Below are 14,940 nucleotides of genomic sequence, written 5' to 3'. Positions count from 1 at the left end.
TAAACAAACAAAGAATAGAAAATATTTGCTTCTTATACAAGGAATGCTAATCAACATCACAAATTGCCTTACACATTATGTGATTTATATAATGTACTTGCAAGATAGAACCAATATCTTCTATTAGATAGAACCAATATCTTCTATTAGTAGCATCTGCATGAATTTCACTAACAAAAATCATCCAAACAAGAATAATCAAAGCTGATTTATCTTCTTAGTAGATTAAACATTGATATCAGTTTAGTTAAGTCCTCAACACATCACTATACAAATAAAGGATGTTGAAAACCATGATAGAAATTACAAACCAAACTTTTTGATAGTAGAAAAGCTAATATGAAAGAAAATCAAAATTTTATAGAACTAATAAAACAACTCTTACATCAAATGAATATGCTCAAACACTCTTATCCAACACTAACACAAATAAATGTTTTAGTACCACCACTTTTCATTGAAACAATTTCTTATTCTTCTATCAAATATTTACGATGACATCAAACATTCTTATTACAACTCTTATCCAACACCAACACAAATAAATGTTTCACCATCTTCCATTCATACTAACAATCAAATAAATTATAACACCTTTTTTTTGGGTTATAATTTTCTAATATCCTCATAAATAAATATAAGTGTGAGTCAGATCTTATCATCTAATTTCTTTGTAAACAAAAAAATAGCTGAGTCAGTTTCTCGGCGATAATAAGATAAAGTAAATTACATTGCCACGGCAGAAGTTGGTAATGTAGGCCTAGGAATTAGTTTCGGGTCAAAACTTCTTTCGGACTGAAGATTCTTGATGGGGAAGGTATAGGAAAGCCTTAAACCCTACATGCCATTTGCTGTGGAAGGTAAATAGGAAGCCTTAAACCTTCTCATTGTCTCTCGTAAGGGAGAAGAAGCCTTAAACTGTTGATTTCTGAGCCACGCTGGTGGACCATTAATTCTCAATGGCGCAGTTGTGTGGAGGAATTCATCTTACGCCCAAACCCACCATGGAGCCCCTCTTCCGCCCCTCCATTTGCTCTGCAAAATCATTGTTCTTGTGTAGAGTTCCGCTCAAACGAGTTGCAACAGAAGCAGTGGCGAACATGCAATGCTCCAAGTACACCAAGTTCAGAGTGAGATGCAGCAGCAGCAGTGGAGGGTATTCCCACCGGCCTGCGCGGCCCAACTATGTGCCAAACCGCATTGATGACCCCTTCTATGTGCGCATTTTCGACACGACGCTGCGCGACGGAGAGCAGTCACCGGGAGCCACAATGACCAGCAAGGAGAAGCTGGATGTTGCCCGACAGCTGTCTAGACTGGGCGTGGATATCATTGAAGCAGGGTTCCCCATTGCCTCCCCGGACGATCTGCAAGCAGTGAAGATGATTGCAATGGAAGTGGGTAATCACGTCGACGATGACGGTTATGTTCCAGTCATCTGTGGCCTCTCTAGATGCAACAAGGCCGACATTGATGCTGCCTGGGAGGCTGTGCGCTGGGCTTTGCGGCCCAGGATACACACTTTTATTGCTACCAGCGATATCCATCTCAACTATAAGCTTAAGAAGTCACGAGAGGAGGTCATTAATATCGCCAGAGATATGGTGGCCTATGCTCGTTCTCTTGGATGCTCCGATGTTGAATTCAGCCCCGAGGATGCTGGAAGGTCGCCAAGCTTCTTACGCCCTTCTTTTTTCGGTGAAAGTAAACAGTCTGCACATTGTTTGTTATTTGGAGCATTGAATATCCCAAATTGTTAAATGACAACTTAAACTTCCCAATTTTTATAACAAAATTGCCCATATATTTATCTCAAGTAATCTTTGTTAAATGACAACTTAAACTCTTAAATTTTTATACCAAAAGTGCCAATATATGTATCTCAATTAATCTTTATTATTTTTTTTTTGGCACAATAGAACCTATAATCAATTATTTTGTGGAGCAGAGTTCTTAACCAGATTTCCAAACCAGCGGAGCTTTATAAAGAACCCAGTTTTAAAGACTTAACAATAAAAGAACAATATTATGACACCTCTAAGGTAGACATCCCATTTACAAGAATAGTCATTCTTCTGTGACTTATTACTTATCTAAATTGATAATATTTATAAGACAAAGCAACCAATAGAGCACAGAAGCACTTAATGTCTAAGTCTGATTAGAATGAGTAAAGAGGAGGATGCTAAGACATTAACATATCCACTTTCACCCAACGTCAGCATTTAATCACATTGTTGAGTATGCCAGTACCTAAAACTAAGAAACATGCACAGTACAATCTGATATTTGAGAAGAAATATAAAATTCGCTACCAATCCTTTCCAAATCTCAGCATATTTAAAGTGCCTTAGGTGTATTTTATTTAGAAGCTTGGCTCGTTTTTTATTTTTGTGGGAAAATTTGTCATACGAAGATTTTAATTTTTGGAAAATATTTCAAAACTAGTCAATTGCCAAAAAATATCTTCTAAAATATTTCATGAATTACTTGTTTTGGTGGATATTGGATTTTTAAAAATCGTGGGCACATTCTGAATAAAACTGTCACTGCAGAGAATACACAGATAACAGGCCATACAAATAGATATAGCTGGCTTCAGAAACAAGATCTGTAGTTTCATTGGTTATAAATTCAACCTTGATCAATAAATGCTCTTCCACATACAAGGTCTTTCTTTTCAAGTTTGGGGCTCTTATTATTGCCTCAAATTGTGAAGGGAACTTAGTGTATGCGACTTCATTGTTGGAGTTTTGCATTACACTACCAGAAATGGTCCAAGCATTCAAACGAGCCTTACTATATTTGATTTTAATCCTTGCTTCCTTGGTGAGGTTTAGGGTTGTTTAATAGTAGTTTGTCATAACTTAATAAGACTGAAGTAACCTCTAAATTCTAAGGGCATTTTCTTGAAAATTCCAATTGTTACCAACTTGTTAACGATTTTTATGTGTTTTTAGTTCATTTGGAATTGAATGTTCTCTGTCTTGTAGATAGCTCTATTATGCGCAACAATGATGCAAAACCTATTATCTCAATAATGTTTTTCAGTTTCAGGGCCCCCTTGACAATATATAGTTTGGCTTTGAGCTCTTTGATTTTATACTTAACCCTTCTCCACTTGTAAATAGTGTTTTTGAAGGGATTGTTGTGTAGTTTGTGGCAGTTTTTGCCAAGTGGGGAGATATTCTTGGGTTAAATTTGATATTTGGAAAGTTCCCAGAGAAAGGCTTAAGTTTCCTATTAACAAGTCCTTGATTGGGTGACATGCTTTGTTGTAGAACATGGAAATTATTGATAGATTATAAATAAGTTGGATCTGCTGATGTGCTAACATGCCTATGGGCTGATCTTAGTACAGGGTATGCAAAATCATTTGCTTATTTGCCTCCAACTTGCTTTTGGTCATCCTTGATATTTTTAGAGACCATGGTAGTTATGAGCTTATTTATATGTCTTGGTGTTGGATGGACTTGTCTACTTGAGCTCATACTAATCCTTACCTTTCTTGTCATCTTCATTTCCTCCTCCATTGAGACAACTATACTTGAGTAGGTACACATCGTTGTTGGTTGGCTTTGTTGTAGTTGTGCCAAATGAGGTTGGGCTAATTTGTGATGGACGATTCCTAGAATCATATTGAGCAAAGTTCCTTGTCAATGCTGGCCTTGCATCTATTGTCGCTAGTTTTTGAGTTCTAGGCTTCAAAATTATTTTTTGGTAGTCTACAAGACCAAGGTGGATGTAAGTTTAGTTTTTATTTTAGTGTGTAGTTATTTCTTTCTTTGATATTGCACCATTCCTTGCCTTTCTTGTCATCTTCATTTCCTCCTTTGGTGCCTAAAGAAATTCATTTTGAGTAGGTATAGCACCATCATATAGCTTTGTTTTTTTGTATTAGATGAAGCTTGGTTGCTTCATGATGAAGGAGGTCTTTTGGCGAATTCTAGTTTGTAGTTTTGTAAGTGTTGTTCTTCTTGGTTTTGGTTGATATTCACCTTGCACACATTGGTGCTAGTGTCTGAGTTATACAATGACCTTATCAAAGACTATATTGCTCCATGATGATGGAGGTTTGGCCATTGCTTGCCATAGGGAGGAGGCAAACCAAGGAAAATGTTATGTCACCCTCCTTTTTTTGAGTTAAGATAATTAATAATATTATTTCAGTTGGGCTCAATAATCTCTAATTTAAAGGGCAACTTAATAATATTATTACAATTAAAAAAAAGTGTTTTTAAACACTAATTATAAAATAAAAGTATTTTAAATACTTAAAATAAACAAATAAAAAATAAAATTAAAAAGCATTTTTAAACACTTGGAGGGAAATTTAGGATCCAAGAGCCCAAATTGAAAAGTTATATCAAGGAGGTGCCTATCTTTATTTGGAGAATTCATTCAAGCTATCTTTTTCCATCCAATTTCAGATTTGAGTAGCTTGTTCAATCTAGGGCATCCAAGGTGTAATGTCCCCTTTTGGGATTGCCCTAAATCTTGCCCTTGTAAATATCAAAGTGTGCTAATTTTCACCCTTATTAATTCTGATATTAGATATTGGTCCATTGACTTTCTTGTCTTCTTTGATCTAATGGATGGTTCCTCCAATTCTACCTTCTCAGTTGAATTAATCTCTTCTTTATATATTCATTTGTGGGAAGTCACACCTCTTTATAAGAAATGAGTCATCACTCTTCATTGCTGCCCTTTGAGAATAATAAATTATTCTTCAAATCGATCTCCCTTGGATGTCCTCCTCAAATGAGACTTTCTCCTTTTTATTTCTCCAATGTGAGGGAGAGGTCACACCTCTTCATCATGTATGCCCCTTTGGCAAGAGACACACCCTCTCTTAGGCCAATCCACTTTATCCAAAAGAGGTAGGAGTGTCCAACCAGGACCAAAACCATCTCTTGGGCCAATTCATTTTATCCACAAGAGGTAGGAGCGTCCAACCAGGACCAGAACCATCTCTTGGGCCAATCCGTTTTATCCACGAGAGGCAGGAGCGTCCAACGAGGACCAAAACCCTCTGTTGGGCCAATCCACTTTATCCACAAGAGGCGGGAGCATCTAACCAGGACCAAAACTATCTCTTGGGCCAATTCACTTTATCCACAAGAGGCAAGAGTGTCCAACCAGGACCAAAATCATCTCTTGGGCTAATCCACTTTATCCACAAGATGCAGGAGTGTCCATCTTGGACCGAAACCATCTCTTGGGCCAATCCACTTTATCCACAAGAGGCAGGAGCGTCCAACCTGGACTGAAACCATCTCTTGGGCCAATCCACTTCATCCACAAGAGGCAAGAGTGTCCAACAAGGACCAGAACCATCTCTTGGGCCAATCCACTTTATCCACAAGAGGTAGGAGCATCCAACCAGGATCGGAACCATCTCTTGGGCCAATTCACTTTCTCCACAAGAGGCAGGAGCGTCCAACCTATCTCTTGGGGTAATCATTATTCCATAATTCACAATAAATCTCTTCCCTAAATCTGCTATAAAGTCTTCCATAATATGATCATAAGATTGTCATAAAGTATCCACAATCTCTTCTCAAAAGTCTGTTACCAACTCTTCATATACTTCACCTTAGATCTCCATTATATTCTCTCTTAATCTAGTGTATATATCATATACTTGATTGTCGTCTTTGCACAATACACGTATGTTTAATAATCTCGCATATTGTCTTGCCATTGTCATTTAGTCGTTGCCATATTTTTTGATGGAGTTAATACATCCTTCCTCATTGATTAGAATGCATAAACGATTTATCCTTACCCTATAGGCTGGCAAGATCATGCTCGGATACCACTTGTAATGTCCCCTTTTGGGATTGCCCTGAATCTTGCCCTTGTAAATATCAAAGTCTGCTAATTTTCACCTTTATTAATTCTGATATTAGATATTGATCCATTGACTTTCTTGTCTTCTTTGATCTAATGGATGGTTCCTCCAATTTCCCCTTCTCAATTGAATTAATCTCTTCTTTATATATTCATTTGTGGGAAGTCACACCTCTTCATAAGAAATGAGTCATCACTCTTCATTGCTACCCTTTGAGAATAATAAATTATTCTTCAAATCGATCTCCCTTGGATGTCATCCTCAAATGAGATTTTCTCCTTTTTATATTCTCCAATGTGAGGGAGAGGTCACACCTCTTCATCATGTATGCCCCTTTGGCAAGAGACACACCCTTGCCACCATTAACACCCTTTGAAAGAATGCAACTCTTCATTATTTCTGCCTTTTGGAAGGAACACAACTTTTCACATTCAGATCTGTACTTCTTATTTATATTAGATCTGCACTTCCGATTCTCCAAGTTATCCCCTCAAATGAGGTTCTCTTCTCCCTTTTATATCTCATGTTTGAGGGAGTCACAACTTTTCATTTCATGTCTTTGACCATTCATTAACTTAATTAAAATTTAATTATATTTAACTGTATTCTTTTATATTCTAATTTAAATTTAAATTTTATTATAATCATTTATCATTAAATTGTATTTCAAAGTGGGGACATTACACAAGGACGAAAACCCTTGTTTAGTTCGGGGTTTGAGAGGACAAAAACCCTCTTGAATTCCACATTTGTGAATCAAGGACAAAAACCCTTGTTTTCAATGTTGGGTGATTCCATTTGAGAATCATGATTGTGCTAATTTGGGGAGAATTCGAAGATATTTTTCACTTTGCTACAGCAATGCTACAGTGTTTTTAAAGCAAAAATCATTATTTTGTTGCATTATCATATTTGAGGGTTTCAACATTGGTATACAAGATTTCAAATAGTTATTGTGCATCAAAGGTGCTGGATCTAAATTATTTATTGTGTTTTCAGTCAATCCTAGTTGAGTGCTACCTTTGAAGTAAGAAAATCAGACATTTTGAACATTAAAACAGTCATATCAACTGCTGTTTGTGCTATTTTAGTCATCTTTTATTAGCAATCAACAATTTGAAGTAAAGCACCAACCTTGCAAGGAGAAAATTCCTGATTTATGACATATTTCAGATAGTTCCAGGGCAGATCTGAATTTTATTAGCATTTTTGTTGAGATCTCTAGCCAGCCATTCCATTTCAGGGCATAAAGTAATAATAATTTGTCATTTGTGAGAGTAATCAGCATCAAGAAGTGTATGCATATCAATTTCAGTCACATTATATCTTCCTAATAGCAGTTGTACAACTTTTCAGACTTCTAATGGAGTGCCATACAACTGTATCAGGCTAAGCAGCAGCTTGTAAGTACAAAAGGTTCAATAAAATTTAATTTTTGAGGTTGTAAAATCTGATCAACATTTGGCAATAACCATAAATTATATTTGAAGGGTTTCAAATTCTTTTCTTTTCTACTGTTTATTCTAATTTTTCTACAACAGTTGAGGTTTATTTCACAAACCAGAAATTTACATTTTTAGAGCTAAATATTTTGTTGGCACATTCCATTTTCATTTGAAAATTCAGAAATAAAAATCAGGGTTTTCTGTTAAAATATTTAAAGGACATTACAGAAAGCGTGTACGCATTTTTGTTTAGTTAGTTCCATGTAGTGAAGTGGGCTGATTTGTTTGTTTGGTTGCCTTCTTTTGCCATTGATCTTTGTACCAACTTGAATTCAGGTGGTGGCATCTATGAGGTTGGGTCAATTAATTGCAATGTAGGAACACATGGAGATATGACATCCTCAAATCCTCCAGCATTAGATTTCTCTTCTTTTGATTATTCTTTTCACTCATGAGTGTCCTTAGTTGTTCTGTTGAAATGGGATGTTGTGATACTTTTTTCACTTGTAATGAACCCCTCATTGCTTTGGCTCTCGTTTGGCTTTCTTTTCATCAGACAACACTAAAGTCCTTGGCTTTACAAAAGTACCAACTTTGATAGCATTTTGTTGATCTTGGATCAACTTCTCCCATGTATGAAAATTTCTCTATTTCTTTTCAATTGTTTTGACTCATTTATTATTCTCATGAGTTCAAAGAAACTGCATTAAGTTAGATATTATCTAGTTTTTTAGTTTCTTGGTCTAATTTGTTGTATTGCAATTTATGAAAAATGAAGCTTAGAGATAACCAAGCTCTTTTATGTAGTGAAGGTAAGAGTTCTAAAAAATATAAGGCAAGTGAAGCGTTGCCCCTTCATGTTCCTCAAAACATTGTTGTTCCCCACAAAAGAGTCATCATGTGGATCCTAGGAAAACATTATTTCGTTGTGAAAATATAGGTAAGTAGTATATGGAAACTTTGAGCAGTTAGCTTCATGTAAGTGTTTGGGCTTCTTGTTGACAATTGCTCGATCTTGATTTGAGTCATTTCAATTTGTCTTCTTCTTGCTTTGTGGGTTTTCCTTGGCACTCTTTATGGAATGTTTGGCTTTGGGAGTTGTGGGTCACATTCTTGGAGCTGTTAGATGTGCAATAGGTGACAAATTTTGACCAAATTTTATTGGATGTCTTTGTATAGGTTTGCATGTCTTTTGAGTACCTTATTATTTGATTCCTCCCTTTGCATGTCTTTTGAGTACCTTATTATTTGTGGGTCACATTCTTGGAGCTGTTAGATGTGCAATAGGTGACAAATTTTGACCAAATTTTATTGGATGTCTTTGTATAGGTTCGCATGTCTTTTGAGTACCTTATTATTTGATTCCTCCCTTTGCATGTCTTTTGAGTACCTTATTATTTGATTCCTCCCTTGAATATGGATTGAATAATCTAGATTGGCAATGGGATAGAACGTGGTATTGAGGTGTATTTGTAAAGTTTGTGAATATGAGTAGCGCTTGAATTGACAGTTCATATTATTAGGCATCCATGATGCCTGATTGAATATGGCTGTACCCACATTCTTCCTTCTCATTGATGACCAAATTACGACTGTATGGATTGATGAAATTGTTTTCGAGTCCAAGCACTTAGAAATTCATTGTTTGGTGCTATACAAACTCTTTGTTGATTTTGCTTGTTGATGTAGGCAAGGGTCAATTTGCCTATGTGATAGACTTGACCAAGAATCTCCTTATGGTAAGATAAGTGAGGTCCTAGAATTTTTTTATGTTAACATAAATGAGGTCCATTGCATTCTCTCTCTCTCTCTCTCTCTCTCTCTCTCTCTCTCTCTCTCTCTCTCTCTCTCTCTCTCTCTCTCTCTCTCTCTCTCTCTCTCGTTGTCTTTTTAAATCATCAAACCTTCAAGTAGGTGGTGTGGGCATCTTGTGGATCTATGTTACTGGGTCTGACCAAGCTGTTGGACCTAGGTCTGGTTTGTCCAGGGTCTGGGTCTAGTTCGTACCAAATCCAGGTTTCGTTTGTATTGGATCCCAAATTCAATTCGACATGATAAGGATCCATCGAAGCCTTTTATAATATTATATTTATTGCGTTTGAAGAACTAGGTTTTTGTCATCGGATATTTGCAAATTATTTGCCATTGATAGAGACATTTAACACCTTTGCACTCTATTGGATCTTAAAAAAGGAGACCACATTTTAACTACTTAATCAAGTGGAACTATTCTATATGTAATGACGATAGGGGGATTAAATTGAGAGATCAGGCAAGGTTTTTATCTTGCATTCCACCTATTGAATTGAGTCGTATTTTCTTAAAAGTGAAAATACCCAAAGTTTTATAAAACTATATTATTAATATTACTATATAATATTATAGTTATATATTATAATGTGATTAATATTAATATATTATAATATATAATTATTAATAAATATAATAATACTATAATATTATAATATTATATTGCACTATATCTAATATTATTAATTTACTATATAAATTTAATATTTTTTTTGATTGGTAAAAGCAGCCAAGGGGACTTCACCCATAAGAGTATGAGAATTTAACTTGGCTCGCACTAGTTGAGGCCACAAATGGGGGACCTCATCCCCAAGAATAACTGTCCTTACAACAAGTGAACCCATAAACGACATTTAAGGCATCAAAAAACTCTCCCAAGATTTTGCTTCACATTTGTTATGGGAGTGAAGGTGCATATTGAAAGATACCTCATTTTTCCTCCTTTTCCTTTACACTAGAGTCCAATTTTTCTCTGATTCCCCTGCACTCTTAATCTCTTCTAATATAAATTCAAAATTAGCAGTTTTACTTCACTAATATTTCTGAAGTAAAGTTTGTGCTACATTGGCTTCTTTGGAATGTAAAAGGCCTGCCAAGAATTATCCTTAATCCTTGGGAGAAACTGTTTTGTAGTTTCCGAGTGTATTGTGGCTTTTGTTGGGAGGGGCGTACCATTTATTCGACACTTGGAGCTTGTTGGGAGTGATAAGGGGTGAGGCTTGCTGATAATGTCATTGGATGGCCCCTTTTATTTCTTTTGGCAAGGTGATTATAGTAAACACTGAAGCTTTGACTAAGGACCTCTGCTTTGATCTCCCTCATTACATTCTTTGCAAGGACTGAGGTAACAAGGTGCGATATAATTTCACTTAGAATTTAATGTGATCTCAAGATTTGAAGGGATCTTAAACATGAGGCATTTGTGAAATGCAAGGAGAGAAATGGGAATTTAATTTGAATGAAGGGAAAGACTCCAGAAATTCAAGTAGACTATTGTTTTTGGGACCAAAAACTTAGGAGTCAATCTTAGTTTCTGAGGGGAAATTTAGGTTTTAACACACCTTAAACTCACCCTTAGAGTTAAATAAGTGGAAAATTTTGATCTAATTGCAGGAGCATAATAGAGAGTCTTATTCATGGTCTAAGTTGCCATTGGTAATGACAACAGTGATTCATTGATTATTGAAAAATTCTCCTAAGCTAGCCTTCACAAGGTCAGAAGATAAGACCTTGATGTTTTGGATTGCCTACATGGTCAATAACGATATCTGTGCAGGCGCATATCCAGCTGAAGTTGGATTAGTAAACGGCCAAGTTTATTTTATGGCCTGTTCCAACAACACAATTATTTGGAAAGAGTGGGAGGATTATTGGTAATAATGACACTTACGAGTTGTTGAAGACCTGGAAGCTATTTGACCTTGCATAAAGAGACAATCCTATTCCTTCAAATCTATTTGCCGATCTGAATGCAAAGGTGTCTGTTGGTTAGAAGAGTTGTTAGGTGAGGTATTTTCAGTCCCAACATAATTTCCTTTCTGTAACAAGCATGGGACCTTCAGTGTATGGTCATTTCCTGAAGCATCCTCAACTCAATTTTATCTTTGGACCTTCAGTGTATGGTCATTTTCTGAAATATCCTCAATCCAATTCATTTTTGGCAGAAGGCTAGTTTTTGGAGCTTGTTAGTGGTGTTTTTATACACTGATTTGGTCCTTTGACGATGAAGCTAACATCACCAAACTTCTTGTTGGAGTTTGTGACAATAACTTCCTAAAAGGGTTTGGTAATCTATTGCAAGGTATAGGAGTGGCATCTCTTGAAGATGTAGCAAATTTCCCTTTTAACTTGCTCCTGTGTAGGATATGCTGATGCAAAATGGGGCCCTCAGTAGTCTCTACATTTCAGGGGCCTCGACAGGACATTACCGTCAAAGTTAGTAGTTGCTTTACTTGCCTTATTTCAATAAATATAAAAGTTTGACTGGTGCGATTTTACTGCATTTGGATGCTTGTGCTTGTACTATTTGTGGAATGCATTCTTGTTGGGGCACACCTATCAAATACTGGCATTGATGGGATTTTGTCTCTTGAAATTGAGTTGGATATTTCCCTAGTTCATTGCAATTGACAGAATTCATGGTGTCTTGGTGACATATGCATTTCCTCAGCCCCTCAAAATCAAAATTTTAAATTACATTTTATAATCCTCTCAAAATAAAAAATTTAAAATATGTTTTGAAAGTTGACATTGTTTTAGTTGTTGCGTTAAGTCTATGTAAAATTTGTTTTACTTCCAAAAACATATTATCGGACTACATGAAAATTGAATAGTGCATGATACAAAAGTTGTATCATTTTGTGAATCATTAAAAATTCTCTTTGTTTCATCTTATATATTGCATTTCTTGTTGAACATGAGTGCTATTAGAACCTTTTTATGTTGAAGCTACTGTATTAGAATTTAGTCACTGTATTTTCTTGTACCTCTGATTTATTAATAGTTTGTTGCTTGAGTTGTGTTAATAATTTACTGTTCTTTGCATTGGAGTTGATGTATTGCCTATTTTCATGACCAGGTCTGATCGTGAATTTCTTTACCAAATACTAGAAGAAGTAATCAAGGCAGGAGCAACTACTTTAAATATTCCCGATACTGTGGGGTACACTCTACCAACTGAATTTGGAAAATTGATTGCAGACATCAAAGCCAATACTCAGGGTATTGAGAATGTTGTCATTTCAACACACTGCCAGAATGACCTTGGTCTCGCAACAGCCAATACCTTAGCGGTGATGGTCTTTTTTTGGGCTTTGCAAAAAATTGCATTTAGAAAGTTTGTTGAATTAAGTATTTAAAATCTAGTTTCTTATGCTAGAACATATGGATCCAGGGTGCACATGCAGGTGCCAGACAGGTAGAAGTCACTGTTAATGGAATCGGAGAAAGAGCAGGAAATGCTTCATTGGAGGAGGTAAATTTTGACTCCTGTATATGTTGGTAATTATGGGGATCCTTTTCTAGATATTGGTTGAAATTTGATGTGGTGTTTTTTCAACTTTCTATCAACTGATGCATAGAAGCATACTAGTTTTAGTGTTACATGTTTGTTTTTCATGTGATCTTACCTTAAAAACATTTGTCTTCTTGTTTTCACTTGATGCTTCAACTATTAATTTATCCATCTAAATATAAATTATAAAAGCAATAAATTTTGTAAATGGATTGTCTTTAATATTTCGACATATTTTGTCATTCTTGTTTGATATATGGCTATAAGGTTTGAATAGACAGTTGATGGGCATGACATCATGGAGAAAGTTGTCTCGAGTTTGGATGCTAGCCCATTTATTCTGGTTGAAGTTTCTGCACTCCCTACAAACTTCTGTTTGCTGCTCGGCTTTCTTCCTCTTGGGTAATTGAGATGCACTACGTGCCATCTTGGGGCACTTGAAATACTTCACATGACTCGAGTCTTTCTTTTCCTTGTTTGAAGAATCTAATTCTTCCTCCTTGCACTTTTTATCATTCGCAGGTTCTCCTTTTTTACCATATTTTCTCATTTTTTGATGAGGGCTAGGCTTTGAGTCTCTCCCACTTTGGCTGAAACAACCTTCTAGTTTGCTCTCCTCCTAGATAAAATCATCTCAAAGCTTCTTACTAGTTTAGGCACCTTGAGCAAACAAGTCCCAGGATGGAGAGAACTCATATATGGCTATGGGTACCAACTCATCATCCTTCACCTTTAGTCTAATAGTGTTGGGTTGATCTTGAAGCTTAGTGATCTTCATAATGTGACTGGCCATTGTGGCTGTATTGCTCATGCATATGGCACTTAGCTTCAACAGATATAGAATGATCAAGGCATCGTACATGAAAGATCAACCTTCTCCTATGGTATTTGCAATCTACATTTAAAGATTGAAAGTTGGAAGTGTCCTCTAGACATTCACACTCTTTGAGATTGAGACTAGTCATACTTGCAGCTCTTGGATTGTACCAAATCCAAACAGATCGGCTAGGAATAACTTAGATTAGTAGCTTATCACAGGTGTGGAACACACTTAAGTCATTGGAGCACTATGAGGATCCTGCCGTACAACCTAAAAAAGGTCTGGATCTCTTTAACATTGAAGACTCCCGGGCATCACATCCGTTGAAATAAATTAGTTACCTACCACAGGTTAAAATCAATCTTGCAATCGTTGGAAGATCCTTGGCTCTATGTCCAACAACCTGTTGTAGGTCCTTTTGCTTCTTATAGGCAGAAATTTACTTCAGTCACAAAAGCTCAGGCATCACACCTGTTGAAACTCTCCAACAAATCTCTCATAGGCAACAATCCTTTCCATCCACAAAACTTTGAAGATTACAGATTCTCTTCTTCGAGAGCATGTGAAATTCTCAAACCATGGTAAGCAAATTTTTCACTCAGAAAAATAAACCCTAACTGCAAAGTAGCTCAGAAGCAAAAACTCCAATCAAAACAAAAGATCTGAGTATGCTAATCTACAAACACATACTTTTGAAATACGGACAACAAATACACAATATTAAGTTCACAACCTGCAATTGTTGTGTCATAAAATCTGCTCATTAAACTTGAAAAGAAATACACTACACTAGCTCACAACTGAAAATGAATTATCGGACCCTTTCCCCTGCCTTCATTTGAATAGATGAAAAAGGAAAAGAAAAAGAAGAAAAAAACTAAGTCTAGACTTAGATTTGTAAGTTTGAAACAATAGTTAATATACTGTTAAAATAGAATTTTCTCATGCAAGGTGCTTGGCTTAAAACAAAATGAAATCAATGCCTTCCCAAATTGGAAAAACTCTTCTCTATGTTGCTGGCTATGCAATACCCAGCCCAAATGGGTCCGGGCCATGTACCCCTAGGGCAGGCCAAGGTGTGCTTAGTGTGTACTTGGGCACAACAAATCTTTTTTTAAATTGATAAATCATTTTTTTCTGACTCTAATATTTGTAAATTTTCATCTCGTAAATGTTTGTGAGTATTTCATCCTCATCAACAATTAATGGAATTTGAGCTGCTGGAGCAACTGTAGTAGGTGCTACTATAGGTATAGGACTTGGCTCCATTGAATCCCTCAAACTGGGAAAATCAAATACTTTTGATAGAGAATGGAATATATCAATATTTCACTTCAAGTACAACAGCCTTCACCTTAGGCAATTTGAAGATTTATAAACTATAATGAGGTTGGGCTTTGTATGATGAGATTAGAATTTGTAGATATAAGGGAATTATTTTATATTGCTTGGTACTATATTTATGTTAATATATTCTATGATACTTATCTATATATTT

General features: G+C 35.9%; 1 protein-coding gene across 2 annotated transcripts in view; it reads left to right on the top strand.

Annotated features, from left to right (window-relative positions):
- Positions 1 to 735: 735 nt before the first annotated feature.
- Positions 736 to 14,940, top strand: part of LOC131064879 (2-isopropylmalate synthase A) — a 112,534-nt gene continuing 98,329 nt past the window's right edge. The window contains exons 1-3 of one of the 2 annotated variants that reach the window (XM_057999210.2): positions 736 to 1,666; positions 12,188 to 12,401; positions 12,503 to 12,583. In XM_057999210.2, coding sequence (XP_057855193.2) covers positions 960 to 1,666; positions 12,188 to 12,401; positions 12,503 to 12,583 — 1,002 coding nt within the window. In that variant the 5' untranslated portion in view covers positions 736 to 959. The remainder of the gene's footprint in view (positions 1,667 to 12,187; positions 12,402 to 12,502; positions 12,584 to 14,940) is intronic. The other variant, XM_057999201.2, reaches the window with a different exon arrangement.

Source organism: Cryptomeria japonica, chromosome 1 (genome assembly GCF_030272615.1).
Source record: "Cryptomeria japonica chromosome 1, Sugi_1.0, whole genome shotgun sequence".
NCBI classification, from domain to species: Eukaryota; Viridiplantae; Streptophyta; class Pinopsida; order Cupressales; family Cupressaceae; genus Cryptomeria; species Cryptomeria japonica.
Note: the sequence above shows the minus strand (reverse complement) of the source record. Positions and strands in the feature narration are given on the sequence as shown.